Below are 17,282 nucleotides of genomic sequence, written 5' to 3'. Positions count from 1 at the left end.
GCCGTGACAGACGCAATACATGCAAGGGGTTGCAATATAAAACCTTGTTGAACAAACATTTTCTTAAGGTAACCCTCTAATTTTTTATCCATTTGATCTGAAAAGGCACAGCTATCCTCCACCGGGATAGTGGTACGCTTGGCCAGAGTAGAAACCGCTCCCTCCACCTTAGGGACCGTCTGCCATAAGTCCCGTGTGGTGGCGTCTATTGGAAACATTTTTCTAAACACAGGAGGGGGGGGGGAAAAGGGTACACCGGGCCTATCCCACTCCTTAGTAATTATCTCTGTAAGCCTCTTAGGTATAGGAAATACGTCAGTACTCGCCGGTACCGCATAGTATCTATCCAGCCTACATAATTTCTCTGGGATTGCAACGGTGTTACAATCATTTAGAGCTGCTAAAACCTCCCCTAACAGTACACGGAGGTTTTCGAGTTTAAACTTAAAATTAGAAATGTCTGAATCCATTCTATTGGGATCAGAACCGTCACCTGCTGATTGAAGCTCTCCGTCCTCATGTTCAGCATACTGTGACGCAGTATCAGACATGGCCCTATTATCAACAGCGCACTCTGTTCTCACCCCAGAGTGATCACGCTTACCTCTTAGTTCTGGTAATTTAGCCAAAACTTCAGTCATAACATTAGCCATATCCTGTAATGTGATTTGTAATGGCCGCCCTGATGTACTCGGCGCTACAATATCACGCACCTCCCGAGCGGGAGATGCAGGTACTGACACGTGAGGCGAGTTAGTCGGCATAACTCTCCCCTCGTTGTTTGGTGAAATATGCTCAATTTGTACAGATTGACTTTTATTTAAAGTAGCATCAATGCAATTAGTACATAAATTTCTATTGGGCTCCACTTTGGCTTTAGCACATATAGCACAGAGATATTCCTCTGAATCAGACATGTTTAACACATTAGCAAATAAACTAGCAACTTTTCAAAGTAATTTACAAATAATATGAAAACGTACTGTGCCTTTAAGAAGCACAGAAAAAAGTTATGACAGTTGAGAAATAATAAACTGAGAAACTATAACATCAAAGGTAAAAACACAATTTTAGCAAAGGATTGCCCCCATTAGCAATGGATAACTAACCCTGATAGCAGAAAAAAAGTACAGAAATAAACGTTTTTTATCACAGTCAGCTACAATCTCACAGCTCTGCTGTGAGTGATTACCTCCCTCAAAATAAGTTTTGAAGACCCCTGAGCTCTGTAGAGACGAACCGGATCATGCAGAGAAGACAAGAGACTTCTGACTGAATTTTTTGATGCGTAGCAAAAGCGCCAAAAAAGGCCCCTCCCCCTCACACACAACAGTGAGGGAGATCAGTAAACTGTCTTAAATTAAATAAAACGACTGCCAAGTGGAAAAAAACAGTGCCCAAAACATTTTTTCACCCAGTACCTCAGAAAATTAAACGATTTAACATGCCAGCAAAAACGTTTAACATCAAATAAATGAAATGACATTAGAAAGCCTGTTGCTAGTCACTGCAAATTAGGCTAAAGTCTTATGCATACAGTATTATCCCAGTGAAGTGCCATTCCCCAGAATACTGAAGTGTAAAATATACATACATGACAGCCTGATACCAGTTGCTACTACTGCATTTAAGGCTGAGCTTACATTATATCGGTATGGCAGAATTTTCTCAGTCAATTCCATTGTCAGAAAATAATATGCTGCTACATACCTCTTTGCAGATTAACCTGCCCGCTGTCCCCTGATCTGAAGTTTACCTCACTCCTCAGATGGCCGAGAACAGCAATATGATCTTAACTACGCCGGCTAAAATCATGCAAGAAACTCAGGTAGATTCTTCTTCAAATTCTACCAGAGAAGGAACAACACACTCCGGTGCTGTTATAAAATAACAAACTTTTGATTGAAGGTATAAAACTAAGTATAATCACCACAGTCCTCTCACACATCCTATCTATTAGTTGGGTGCAAGAGAATGACTGGGTGTGACGTAGAGGGGAGGAGCTATATAGCAGCTCTGCTGGGTGAATCCTCTTGCACTTCCTGTTGGGGAGGAGTTAATATCCCAGAAGTAATGATGACCCGTGGACTGACCACACTTAACAGGAGAAAAGTGGTTTGGAAATAGCAAAGTGCTACTTGTATTTATGGCCCTATAACTTGCAAAAAAAAACAAAGAACATGTAAACATTGGGTATTTCTAAACTTGGGACAACATTTAGAAACTATTTAGAATGGGTGTATTTTGGTGGTTGTAGATGTGTAACAGATTTTGGGGGTAAAAGTTAGAAAAAGTGTGTTTTTTTTCAATTTTTTCCTCATATTTTATATTTTTTTTTAGTAAATTATAAGATATGATGAAAATAATGGTATCTTTAGAAAGTCCATTTAATGGCGAGAAAAACGGTATATAATATGTGTGGGCACAGTAAATGAGTAAGAGGAAAATTACAGCTAAACACAAACACTGCAGAAATGTAAAAATAGCCATTGTCATTAAGGGTAAGAAAATTTAAAAATGGGCCGGTCATTAAGGGGTTAAAGAGGATCTTAAAAGCAATAATTTTGGAATAGATTTCACGTATGAAGGCAGTTCAAGTAATATAAGTTTCCTGGATATAGATGTGGAAATAATAGAGAATGAGATCATAACCAGGACACATTTCAAACAGGTAGACTCTAATAATTACATCCATAATAGAAGTTGCCACTATAATAAGTGGATAAAAAATATCCCGAAAAATCAATTCCAAAGGTTCATAAAAAATGTAGTCTATTAGAAGACTTCGAAAAACAGACACTAACATTGGAGAATAAATTAAAGAAAAGGGGATATGATCCTAAACTTATAAAAAAGAAAAATTTGAAACAAGCAATAAAGAAAGAAATAATCTATTGGAAGTAAATAACAATAAAACAAATAATGTATCCGATTGTGTAGAATTAATTGAGATTAATTTTGTGACAGACTACAATATTCAACATATAGAATTAAGAAAAATGTTAAACAAACACTGGTATTTGTTACAACGAGACCCCTTTATAGGGGAAATTTTTCAGATAAACCAAAAATAGTTTTTAAAAAACCAAGAAGCTTAAAAACAATCCTAGCACCCAGCACTTTCAATAAAACTAGTGATCAAATTAAGGATATAGATTTGAAAGGCTTGAGGGATTTTATCCTTGTATTAATTGTAAAGCTTGCAAACACAGTTATAAAACAAAAAGTGTGTCATCAACAGTTACTAACAAATAATTAAAAATCAGAGATCTAATAAGGTGCACAGACAAAAATATAGAATATTTAATTAAATGTCCATGCCTTAAACAGTACTTAGGATATACTTCACGCCCACAAAGAGAATTTGAGAACATCTGCTAAATATAGAACATGGTTTCGAAGGGCACCTCCTCTCCAGACCTTTTAAAGAGTACCACAATCAAGACCCTAAAGGGGTAAAATACTGGAGTATTAGGAAAGTAAAAGCAAACTGGAGGGGTGGTGATATTAATAATGTACTATTAAGAACAGAAGCATTACTTATTTCACCTTTAAGACCTTAGAACCCCAAGGCTTAAACGCAGAGCTTGATTTAAACCCATTTCTTTAATTCTGGAATCTATTATTTATCCATGTATAATCGTAATAGGTCTAATAAAAATATACAGAATAAAAAAGAATAGATGTAGAAATCATCTAGATCTAGCTCTAAAAGGAAAATAAAATTGTACCCGTTATCTAATTATCAATGATATAAAATTTGAATTATTTTGTAACATTTTTGTAATATTTTTAGACATATTTCCATCTATCATTCAATTGCTACTTTTTTTTATTATTTAATAAATTTGAATTCTATTGTGTCTATCTTAAAAAATAGACATCTAGTCAGATATAGAACTGGCACAATAATTGATTATAATAACGAAGCATTTGACTGTCCCTTTAATGACTGCCCCTTTAAGACAAAGGGTTTAAAAAGGACAGACAATCCCTACACAGACTCATCTTGAAAAAAGCACACCTGATGAAACGCGTTGATGAGTATGAGGAGTCTGTGTTAGTCAGACCGTCTGCAGTAACCAGCTGGAACCTACTTGAAAATTTGCTATTGCACCTTGTTTTGGGATATACTACAGTGCTTGTTTCTAAGCTGTTAAATACAGCGAACAATGACAGAGTGCCAGAGGTATATATCCTAAAGAACCCATACAACACCCGAAAACAAAACAGAAATTATTGAGGATACCAAAATACAATAACATTTGAGAATATTTGGATCACAAGCATAAAATTATTAGCCGGTAATCTAACCCTCCCATTGGACATTACAGAAAAGGTGACCACATTACGTCACAAGCAGAGCCGTAACTCAGCAGTGAGAACACTGAGTGTATACAACTGACACGCTAAGGAGAAGGTGAGAGAAAACAACTAATATTAGTTGTTCCTCGGATTCCAGTCAGTATAAAACGTGCTAGGAGGATTTAGCATTTCATTATGACTTATTCTCTGAAATGTGATTGAAATATTACATATTTAAAGGAATGATATATACATTTGAATTAACACAAACGGAACTGTGCTTTGGAGATTCAACTTATAACAATTGGAACCACTTTAGTGTCTGGAGGCAGTCAAATTTAAAACTTTCATTTCCTGCACCTTATTTTGCCACCTTTTTAGAATTTGCTTTTTTTAGACAGTGTTTCTATACATGTTAGATATATTTTAGATAGATATTTTAAGTTTTTAACCACTGGTGGTTTGTACATTAATTATATACAATTTTTATTATGTAATAAACTTAATATATTTTATTGAATTTCGATTTTAATTCTATATATTTTAAGATAGCTTATTTTAGCGCAATCTTTCACCTAGATTACGAGTTTTGCGTTAGAGGCTGTGCAGCGCTAACGAGCAGTTTTCCCTCACCGCTCACTTACCTACAGCGCTGGTATTATGGGTTTTTACAAACCCGGCGTTAAAAGGCAAGAAGTGAGCGTTGAGCAAAATTTTGCTCATTACCACACTCCAATACCAGCGCTGCTTAAGTCAGCGGTGAGCTGGTGTAACGTGCTTTCCCCATAGGCATCAACGGAGAGAGCCGGCTGAAAAAAAGTCTAACACCTGCAAAAAAGCAGCGTAAAACTCCCTAACGCAGCCCCATTGATTCCTATGGGGAAATAAAAGTTATGTCTACACCTAACACCCTAACATGAACCCTGAGTCTAAACACCCCTAATCTTACATTTATTAACCCCTAATCTGCCTCCCCGACACCTGCATTATATTATTAACCCCTAATCCGCCGCTCCGGACACCGCCACCACCTACATTATATGTATGAACCCCTAATCTGTTGCCCCCAACATCGCCGACACCTACATTATATTTATTAACCCCTAATCTGCCGCCCCCAACATCGCCGACACCTACATTATATTTATGAACCCCTAATCTGCTGACCCCAACATCGCCGACACCTACATTATATTTATTAACTCCTAATCTGCCGTCCCCAATGTTGCCGCCACCTACCTACACTTATTTACCCCTAATCTGCCGCCCCCAACGTCGCCACCACTATAATAAACATATTAACCCCTAAACCGCCGCACTCCCGCCTCACAAACATTAGTTAAATAGTATTAACCCCTAATGTGCCGGCCCTAACATCGCCGCCACCTACCTACATTTATTAACCCCTAATCTGCCGCCCCCAACGTTGCCGCCACTATATTAAAATTATTAACCCCTAAACCTAAGTCTAACCCTAAACCTAACACCCCCTAACTTAAATATAATTTAAATAAATCTAAATAAATATTCCTATCATTAACTAAATTATTCCTATTTAAAACTAGATACTTACCTGTAAAATAAACCATAAAGCTACAATATAACTAATAGTTACATTGTATCTAGTTTAGGGTTTATTTTTATTTTACAGGCAAGTTTGTATTTATTTTAACTAGGTAGAATAGTTATTAAATAGTTATTAACTATTTAATAACTACCTAGTTAAAATAAAGAGAAATTTACCTGTAAAATAAAACCTAACCTAAGTTACACTAACACCTAACACTACACTATAATTAAATAAATTAACTAACGGCTAGATTACGAGTTTTTCGTTTTGAGCTGTGGGGTGCTAATGAGCAGTTTATGCTCACCGCTCACTTACAGACAGCGCTGGTATTACAGATTTTTACAACCCAGACAAGAAGTGAGTGTTGAGCAAAATTCTGCTCCTTACCGCACTCCAATACCAGCGCTGCTTACATTAGCAGTGAGCTGGTGTAACGTGCTTGTGCACGATTTCCCCATAGGAATCAACGGGGAGAGCCGGCTGAAAAAAAGTCTAACACCTGCCAAAAAGCAGCGTAAAGCTCCTTAACGCAGCCCCATTGATTCCTATGGGGAAATCAAATTTATGTCTACACCTAACACCCTAACATGAACCCCGAATCTAAACACCCCTAATCTTACACTTATTAACCCGTAACCTGCTGCCCCCGACATCGCCACCACCTACATTATAATTATTAACCCCTAATCTGCCGCTCCGGACACCGCCGCCACCTACATTATACTTATGAACCCCTAATCTGATGCCCCCAACATTGCCGACACCTACATTATATTTATTAACCCCTAATCTGCCGCCCCCTATGTCGCCGACACCTACCTACGTTTATTAACCCCTAATCTGCCGCCCCCAACGTCGCCGCCACTATACTAAAGTTATTAACCCCTAAATCTAAGTCTAACCCTAACCCCCCCCTAACTTAAATATAATTTAAATAAATCTAAATAAAATTCCTATCATTAACTAAATAATTCCTATTTAAAACTAGATACTTACTTATAAAATAAACCCTAAGCTAGCTACAATATAACTAATAGTTACATTGTATCTATCTTAGGTTTTATTTTTATTTTACAGGAAAATGGCAAATGAGATTTAATATTGGTAAATGTAAGGTTCTACATTTAGGAATTAAAAATATGAAGACTACCTATTATTTAAATGGGACTAGACTCAGCAAAACAGAGGAAGAAAATGATTTAGTTCTGCTTTTAGATAACAACTAAAAATTAGTGTGCAATACAAGGCAGCAGCTTCTAAGGCTAATAAGATAATAGCATGTATTATAAGAGCCATAGATGCAAGGAAAGAAAGCATTATTTCTGTTTACTCAAGAAAAAAAGTGCTTGAGAGGTGATATGATCACTTTATATATATATATATATATAAAGTGGGGGAAAAAAGTATTTAGTCAGCCACCAATTGTGCAAGTTCTCCCACTTAAGAAGATGAGAGAGGCCTGTAATTTTCATCATAGGTATACCTCAACTATGAGAGACAAAATGTGGAAACAAATCCAGACAATCGCATTGTCTGATTTGGAAAGAATTTATTTGCATATTATGGTGGAAAATAAGTATTTAGTCACCTACAAACAAGCAAGATTTCTGGCTCTCACAGACCTGTATCTTCTTCTTTAAGAGGTTCCTCTGTCCTCCACTCATTACCTGTATTAATGGTACCTGTTTGAACTTGTTATCAGTATAAAAGACACCTATCCACAACCTCAAACAGTCACACTCTAAACTCCACTATGGTGAAGACCAAAGAGCTGTCGAAGGACACCAGAAACAAAATTGTAGACCTGCACCAGGCTGGGAAGACTGAATCTGCAATAGGCAAGCAGCTTGGTGTGAAGAAATCAACTGTGGGAGCAATAATTAGAAAATGTACGACTAGACCACTGATAATCTCCCTCAATCTGGGGCTCCACGTAAGATTTCACCCCGTGGGGTCAAAATGATCACAAGAACGCTGAGCAAACATCCCAGAACTACACGGGGGGGCCTAGTGAATGACCTTCAGAGAGCTGGGACCAACGTAACAAAGGCTACCATCAGTAACACACTACTCCGCCATTGACTCAGATCCTGCAGTGCCAGACGTGTCCCCTGCTTAAGCCAGTACATGTCCGGGCCCGTCTGAAGTATGCTAGAGAGCATTTGGATGATCCAGAAGCGGATTGGGAGAATGTCATATGGTCAGATGAAAAGAAAGTAGAACTGTTTGGTTGAAACACAACTCGTCGTGTTTGGAGGAGAGAGAATGCTGAGTTGCAACCAAAGAACACCATACCTACTATGAAGCATGGGGGTGGCAACATCATGTTTTGGGGCTGTTTCTCTGCAAAGGGAACAGGATGACTGATCCGTGTACATGAAAGAATGAATGGGGCCATGTATCGTGAGATTTTGAGTGTAAACCTCCTTCCATCAGCAAGGGCATTGAAGATGAAACATGGCTGGGTCTTTCAGCATGACAATGATCCCAAACACACCGCCCAGGCAACAAAGGAGTGGCTTCGTAAGAAGCATTTCAAGGTCCTGGAGTGGCCTAGCCAGTCTCCAGATCTCAACCCCATAGAAAACCTTTGGAGGGAGTGGAAAGTCCGTGTTGCCCAGCGACAGCCCCAAAACATCACTGCTCTAGAGGAGATCTGCATGCAGGAATGGGCCTTACAGAAAATGTTTGACCTCTGTCATTGCCAGCAAAGGATATATAACAAAGTATTGAGATGAACTTTTGATATAGACCAAATACTTATTTCCCACCATAATTTGCAAATAAATTCTTTCCAAATCAGACAATGTGATTGTCTGGATTTGTTTCCACATTTTGTCTCTCATAGTTGAGGTATACCTATGATGAAAATTACAGGCCTCTCTCATCTTCTTAAGTGGGAGAACTTGCACAATTGGTGGCTGACTAAATACTTTGTTGCCCCACTGTATATTCAACACCCATATGAGTTTGTGGAAGCGCAGTTTATTCCAAGGCAGTTATTTTGACTATAGGTCACAATTTAAGGCTAGAGGAAAGGAGCTTTCATCTCCATCAGCGTAAACATTTTTTCATGTGCAATCAAATTGTGACAAACCCTGGAGGAAGTGACTGCCAATACCTTAGATACATTTAAAAATGTCCAAAATACATTTCTGGCTTAAATAGAATCCAGGTATATGATTGCTTGTGTTAAATAGGTATTAATTATAAGAAAATATGTTAATTATATTTACTACTGACTTCTATAAGCATCAAATTAATCTTTAAAATGAATTCAAAGCAAGACAGACATAATGCCTCCCAACATTTCTTAAGAGACCTTCAAGGACAAGGATGTGTAAAAAGGATGTGTATGGGGCTTGTGAGCACCAGTGTCTAGTGGGCAAAGCTGTGACAGAAGGGGGCTGCAGTTGGGCTGTGTGCAGAACAGATGTGTCATGGGAGCATCTATGTATCTGACTTATTCCATAAACAATTTATCAGTCTCATTTCACTATGGCACACCTCTTTTAGCATTGATAAACCGGGTAATTTCTGCACTTACTTTCACTTTTACATACTGGTAGAATACATTTTAGCTGGCACATTTCATAGTAAAATAATTTATATTTAATATTTCACATCCATCATAATGTGAAATGTCTATGACACAGGCACAAATACCTGAATCTGGAATTCCAAAATCCAAAATAATTCTGAAATCCAAACATTTTAATTAATATTTTTTTTAAATAAAATTATCAACAATTATTATTTTTCCCTGCCAGTAAGTCACAATCTTCTCTGCATGTGTATTTGGTTTTGTTTTTTGTGTGTTTTAAAATGCAAATTATAGACTATATTTATTTAAAACAACAAATATTAAATTTCTGATTACAGTACTATACTATCTTTCTGATGGGACTATGAATACAAAAAAAATAAAAATGATATAAAACTACCTTTAGATATAGTTCTGGTTATAAGATAAATATGAAGACATCTCAGATTCTATGGCTATATAAAAAAATAAGGACAAAAATATATATTTTTGAGGAGGTAGAAGAGAGTATGACATATCTGGGAATAAAAATATCACATAATCAAAATAGAATATATGAGCTTAATTGTCCACCATTGATTAAAAATATAATTAAAGATCTTAAAATATGGCAAAATTTAAATTTAAACTATACGGGTAGAGTACACGTAATTCAAATGTCTATCTTGCCCAGATTATTATATCCTATACATATGTTACCATTAAGAATACCTAGTAAAGATATTAAACTATTGAATGGAGCAATAAGGAACTTTACGTGGAAAGGAAATAAGTCAAGAATCGGTATTTCCAAAATGCAAATGCCTGCAAATAAAATAGGATGGAGTATGCCAAATACAAAATACTATAACTGGGCGGCACTCACAAGATATAATATTGAGTGGATAACTGCTAAATAAAAATATACAAATATGGAATTAGAAAAAAATGATAGTACCCATGTCAATATCTTACATATCACATGCTGAAACTATTGAAATTCCCAAAAATATTAAAAATCATATTGTTTATCGGGATTGCTTATCAACATGGAAGCTTATTAATAGATGTCTCTGGATAAATCATAAATATTCAAGATATATTCCAATTACAGGAAATCCCAAATTTCCAATGGGTAATTATTACCCTTTTCGGAATTGGAAAAAAGACGGGGTTTGCATAATAGGTGATTTATAGCAAGAACATAGTAAAAGTATATATTCTATCCAGGAAATTTTTGAAAAATATCAAATTAAAATTAAAAATTACTTTCACTATTTACAGATTGAATCATATATAAAAAAAGGTAATGAGAGATTCATTAACTGATTTACAAGAAATACAATAATAGAAATCTGTGAAAGCTATGAAAAAGGGAACTATAAGATAACTAATATATATATAAAACTAATTGCTAGAATCACTGAGGAAAATATTCCAAAGGTAATCAAAAAATGCCAGCAGTCAATGGCCATAGAAATTACTCAGGAACAAATATTTTCTTGTTACAAATATCAAATATGAAGAAATTGCAAAATAAATTATTTATTGCACTGGTTATAGTAATAGCAAGAAAAACTATTACAAAACTCTGGACTGAAAAAAAATATCCATCAATAGCTGTACATAAGAAAGCAATCTGGCAACAGTTAATAATAGAGAAGTATGACTCATTAGGTGATACCCTTGGGAGAAAACAGAAATGTATAAATAAATGGGAACAGTATATTCAATCACTGAATAAAGAGACTCAAAGCATTATATATAACGGGTTAAAATAATGAAGATATCTTTGATCAACTTAATTTGATCGATAATAACAAATAACTATATCGATCTGTTGTAGATAGGAACAATAGGATTACTGCCTTTATTGTGATTTGCATATAAGAATATGTTTGTACAGATAGTACAAAGTGTTATTTGATAAACTGCAGTATAAATATCGCCAGTTGACCAAATGTTTCCATGTATAGAACGACTTATATCAATTGATATTTTAATGTTTGTATGTATTAAAATAAAATAATAAAAAAAAACTACCTTTAGGTTACATGTATAAGCTGTATAATGACATGTAAATATTGCCTAAATGACATAAGATATTGTTTACATTCGGTTCCATCCCCTTTGCAAACTGTCCCATTTTAAAGATGCAAATATTCCAAATCCAAATTATTCTGAAATCCAAAAATGTTCCGGTCCTAAGCAGTTTGGATAAAGGGTTTCTACCTGTCCTTATTTATCTTTTCTGAATCTGTACAAGAGCTAATATCAGTTAGTACACAATGCCTGGAGCATCCCTTGAATATCACCTAAGTACCCTCAGAGGTATACCTACAATTGTTAGAAACTAGTCTTTAAATTACCTACATAGCCTAAAGCTTTTTTTTTTTGGTTGATCATTGTGGCCAATATATTTAAAGAGAATTGACAACTAAATATATATTGACCTGCATTTCTGTGAGCTTCAAGATTAGTTCAGAAAACAAGATGTCAAAAGGTTCTGAACATATGACAAATAAACAAAACATATCAGATAAATACATTGATAAAAAACAGAAGAAAAGTAGAAATTGTGGACTAGAGATTGCATTGAAAGTAAGGAGGAAACACCATGTAACAGAGAGACCCTATACCTTATAATAACAATTAATCCAATCCAAGAAGTCAATTATCAAAATGTAATAAAGAAATAAATGACCATTAGTGGTAGATGCCTGTAGGAACTTCATAGCACCAAAACTTTAGAGAGCTCTGATATAAAACATATAAAAAAATATTACACTATGGCCCCAAGTTATCAAAGTCTGGCGGACCTGATCCGACAATGCGGATCAGGTCCGCCAGACTTCGCTGAATACGGTGAGCAATACGCTCTCCGTATTCAGCATTGCACCAGCAGCTCACAAGAGCTGCTGGTGCAACGCCGCCCCCTGCAGACTTGCGGCCAAGCAGGGGGGTGTCAATCAACAAGATCGTACTCGATCGGGTTGAATTGCGGCGATGTCTGTCCGCCTGCTCAGAGTAGGCGGACAGGGTTATGGAGCAGCGATCTTTGTGACCGCTGCTTCATAACTGATGTTTCTGGCGAGTTTGATGACTCGTCAGAAACACGGGGCATCAAGCTCCATACGGAGCTTGATACATATGCCCCTATGTATTTATTCTTAAAAAAAAACTAAATCATTCCTAAAATAATTGACCTTGTTTAATACTTATCTTTTGTTCTATATGAAATGTTATTGTACAATGTCTGATAAACTGAACTGCTGTTTGGCCACTAAAACAGTCATAAATTAACATATGCAGTAGTTGATATGAACATACAATGCCTAAGAAAAGTGTATACGGTTTGAAAAATATGTTATGCCAGTAGTAGACCTAACTAACTGTGGGCCCTGGTGCAAAACATTTTTGGGCCCCCCCCAAAGTTAACACAGTAGTAAGCAATTGTAATAATAAATATGCTGCTTTGTATAATGATTTTGAGGAGAGATAGATGAACGTGCAACCTGCACTAATAAAAGGCTCCCCTGCACTAGGATGATACAAATTCTGTCTATGTATAAACTTTCTGCTATCGGCCTCCCATCACTTGGTGACCTGGTGCTGCTGCACCGATAGTAGTTCCGCCCCTGTGTTAAGCTTCTAAAAAAATTCTCTATAACTTTTACTGATCAACCTGTTTCACTGAGATAAAAAAAAATGTTATTTTAGAAACTGTATAACAACATTTTGAATTCTCAGTGTGCAGTAGCTTATTGTTAGTGTCTCACTAATTGTGATGTAACTGCATGTTCAGAAATATTCAAAATATATAGAGAAAGCAAAGAGGTATTAAAGTCAGCTCTTGAGCTGCAATGCATTACAGCTGTGATTAACGCTTTGGCCCGTGTTCCGCAGAGGGTCAGCAGTGATTAACCCCTCTGTGGTGTTAAAAGGACATTAAACACCACTTGCTTTGAGTAAAAACGATGCTTTTCCCACCCTCATGTGAGAGGGCAAAAAGCAAATTCTGTAACCTGCAAATGCTGCAAATAAAATAGCTGCGTTTAACCCAGTGGGCTCTAGTTATCAAGGTCTGTCGGACCTGATCCAACAGTGCGGATCAGGTCCGACAGACCTCGCTGAATACGGCGAGCAATATGCTCTCCGTATTCAGCATTGCACCAGCAGCCATTGGCCGCCCCTGCAGACTCGCGGCCAATGGACCACCAGCAGGGGGGTGTCAATCAACCCGATCGTACTCGATCGGGTTGATTTCCGGCGATGTTTGTCCGCCTGCTCAGAGCAGAGCAGATGTTTGTTCGCCTGCTCAGAGTCTTTGTGACCGCTGCTTCATAACTGATGTTTCTGGCGACTGGCGAGCCTGCAGGCTCGCCAGAAACACGGGGCATGAAGCTCCATTCGGAGCTTGATACATATGCCACATTGTGGGTTATGTAATATGCAGCATTTGTCGGTTACAGATCTAGCTTTTTGGCTTCTCTAGAGCTCATGAGGCAAAATACAATCTTTATACAAGATATTTAATGTCTCTTAAAGTAAATAGTTATATGGAAGCAATAGTGCGATAACTAAATGCTCTAACACATATTTAGTCTCAGAGACAGCCCTCCCAAATAGGTATTTAAACTATTGAGTTCTGCTAAACCAAACTTTGTGGATTTGTATTTAAAAAAAGGAAGACTGACCATCTCCTATTGGTTAAAACTCCCTACCCAGGTTTGCTCATGACAGTGTATTGGAGTTGTATATAAAGCAAGGGAGTCTCATATATTAAAGAGAGAAGAAGGAATTATTCAGCCCATAAAGGCAAAGGATTGTAGTATTAAGACCAGTTTACATCTTGTAAGTTGGTGACTGGCTGAGAAAATTATGGTCATATGTGACTAAAATCCAAATGTTACTATAAAAGCACATGATTTTTTGCAGTATATATATATATTCCCCTACAGTAGATGTTTAACTCAATTCCTTAAAGGGATACTAAAACCCAATTTTTTTCTTTCATGATTCAGATAGAGCATGCAATTTTAAGCAGCTTTCTAATTTACTTCTATTATCAATTTTTCTTCATTCTCTTGCTATCTTTATTTGAAAAAACAGGAATAAAAGCTTTAGGTTGAGAACCTGGGCTGCGCTTGCTGATTGGATGGCTAATTGTAGGCACAAATCAGCAAGCGCTATCCAGGGTACTGAACAAAAAATAGGCCGGCTCCAAAGCTTTCATTCCTGCCTTTTCAAATAAAGATAGTAAGAGAACATAGAAAAAAATTATAATAGGAATAAATTAGAAAGCTGATTAAAATTGCATGCTCTATCTGAAACATGAAATAAAAAAATTGGGTTCAGTATCCAAGCTCTCTGCTGTGAATGCATACTCCGGAAATACATATATTTAAGATTCTGAATATAATTTTAAATATTTGTACCATTAAACATTTTACAAACTAGAATAAATCTAAATAGCTTGAGAATACAATATGACTACAATAACAATACAGTTTGAATAAAAAGTAAAGGCTTACCAAACCAATCACGGCAGTTATGGATGTGATGTAGACCATGAGAAAAGCAAACGTAATGTCTGAGAGAAGCATTTTCTGGCTCTTAGAATCACTTTTTGGGTAGTTTGCTTAAAATAAATCGCAGGAATATAATGGTCAGATCTAACACAGTGGATAGAAATCCTTAAGGCTCAGTCATGTTGCTTAAACAGATCTGCTTGTTCATCCTGTGTCAGTAAATAGATAAATCCTTTAGTGTTAAACAGAGGACTCAACCTCTGTTCAGCAGAGTAAATGGTGAAAAAAAAAAAAAGTTTACTAGAAACAGGAACATCTACGGATTTCCTTTACCATATCAGCTCCAAACAGATGGAAGGAAATCCTCATTTTTCTATTGACTGTAATGAAAAATGCACCTCCTGAATTATCTGCAAATATGATGAAAAAGCATTTTGATGAGTGAATCCCTTTAAAAAAAAAATCTGGGGTTGCAGTTTACACAAGATTGTGTATGTGTACATTCCCACATCTATATCAGTGGTTCTCAACCAAAGTGAACTTAAAGGAACAGTCTAGTCGAAAATAAACTTTCATGATTCAGATAGGGCATGCAATTTTAAACGACTTTCCAATTGACTTTATCATTAAATTTGCTTTGTTCCCTTGACGGTATTTTTGAAAAGCTAAACCTAGCTAGGCTCAAACTGATTTCTAAACCGTTGAAAACCGCATCTTAGCTCAGAGCATTTTGAAAGTTTTTCACAGTTAGACAGTACTAGTTCATGTGTGTCATATAGATCAGGGGTTCTCAACCCAAGTGACCTCAAGGCCCGGTAAATTTCAGCAGGACCTGTCCAGGGCCCGGTAATAATCGGGAGTGGGTTGTAAAGTGCAGAATATATATATATATATATATGTGTGTGTATAAAATGAACTCACTGACACCAATATATATATATATATATATATATATACAGGACACACACACACACACATATATATATATATATATATATATATACACTTGTTTACAGTGGGTTAATTATATAATAATTCATTGTTGTCAGTGGGAAAGATATTTTTTATATATATATATATATATATATATATATATATATATATATATATATATATATATACATACATACATACACACACATACATACATACACACACACACACATTGGTGTGAAGTGGGTTAATTATATAATAACTCATTGGTGGTATATATGCAGTTCCAGAAAGGATAAGCACAGGCCCTCCATAAGAGCAACCGCCAGGGTGCACATTTAATGTGAATAAGTACCAAGCTGGGAGGAAAAAGGCACTCACTGGACTTAAATATAAAAAAATATATAATCTTTATTTAGCACAGATTAAAATGCATATATGCCATTTAATATGTGCTAAATAAAGATTATATATTATTATATATTTAAGTCCAGTGAGTGCCCTTTTCCTCCCAGCTTGAGATTTTATATATATATTTATACACATATATATTTTTATATATATATATATATATATATATACATTGGTGTACAGTGGGTTAATTTTAAAATAATTCATTGGTGTCAGTGGGACCTCTCTCATATATATATATATATATATATATATATATATACACAGACATTGGTGTCAGTGGGTTAATTATAATACAATTAATTGGTGTCAGTGGCCTAATTATTAAATTCATTGGTATCAGTGGGCTTACTTACCTTTGCGCCTAACCGTCTGCTTCTGGTCACGCTCCCCACCGCAAAACAATCACAGTACACAAGCGGTCATGCGCAGTGGCACTCTGACAGGCCCGTACGGAACTTCAGAGATGTAGAGTGGTGGGCCTATCAGAATAAGCAGAGAAGTAGAGGTATGTCGGGTCGCGGCCCACCAGCAGGGCCGTTGCGGCCCGGTAGTGGGCCACGGCCCGGCTGTTGAGAACCATGGATATAGATAACATTGTGCTCACTCCCGTGGAGTTATTTAGGAGTCTGCACTGATTAGCTAAACTGCATGTCTGTCAAAGCACTCAGATGAGAGGGCAGTCTGCAGAGGCTTAGATACAAGGTAATCACAGAGGTAAAAAATATATTACTATAACAGTGTTGGTTATGCAAAACTGGGGAATGGGTAATAAAGGAATTATCTATCTTTTTAAACAATAACAATTCTGGTGTAGACTGTCCCTTTAAGGCCCGGTACATTTCAGTTGCACATGTCCAGGGCCCGGTAGTCTTTCACATACATACATGTATGTGTGTGTATGTATCTATATATATATATATATATATATATATATATATATATATATATATATATATATATATATATATATATATATATATAAATATATATATATATACACACACAC

General features: G+C 36.2%; 1 protein-coding gene across 1 annotated transcript in view; it reads right to left on the bottom strand.

Moving 5' to 3' along the window:
- Window positions 1-15,192, bottom strand: part of STAB1 (stabilin 1) — a 1,127,460-nt gene extending 1,112,268 nt beyond the window's left edge. The window contains exon 1 of the mRNA XM_053721023.1: window positions 14,933-15,192. Coding sequence (XP_053576998.1) covers window positions 14,933-15,004 — 72 coding nt within the window. The 5' untranslated portion in view covers window positions 15,005-15,192. The remainder of the gene's footprint in view (window positions 1-14,932) is intronic.
- Between the last annotated feature and the right edge of the window lie 2,090 nt (window positions 15,193-17,282).

This window comes from Bombina bombina, chromosome 7, assembly GCF_027579735.1.
Source record: "Bombina bombina isolate aBomBom1 chromosome 7, aBomBom1.pri, whole genome shotgun sequence".
NCBI classification, from domain to species: Eukaryota; Metazoa; Chordata; class Amphibia; order Anura; family Bombinatoridae; genus Bombina; species Bombina bombina.
The sequence above is the reverse complement of the archived record's forward strand: the minus strand, read 5'-3'. Positions and strand labels throughout refer to the sequence as shown.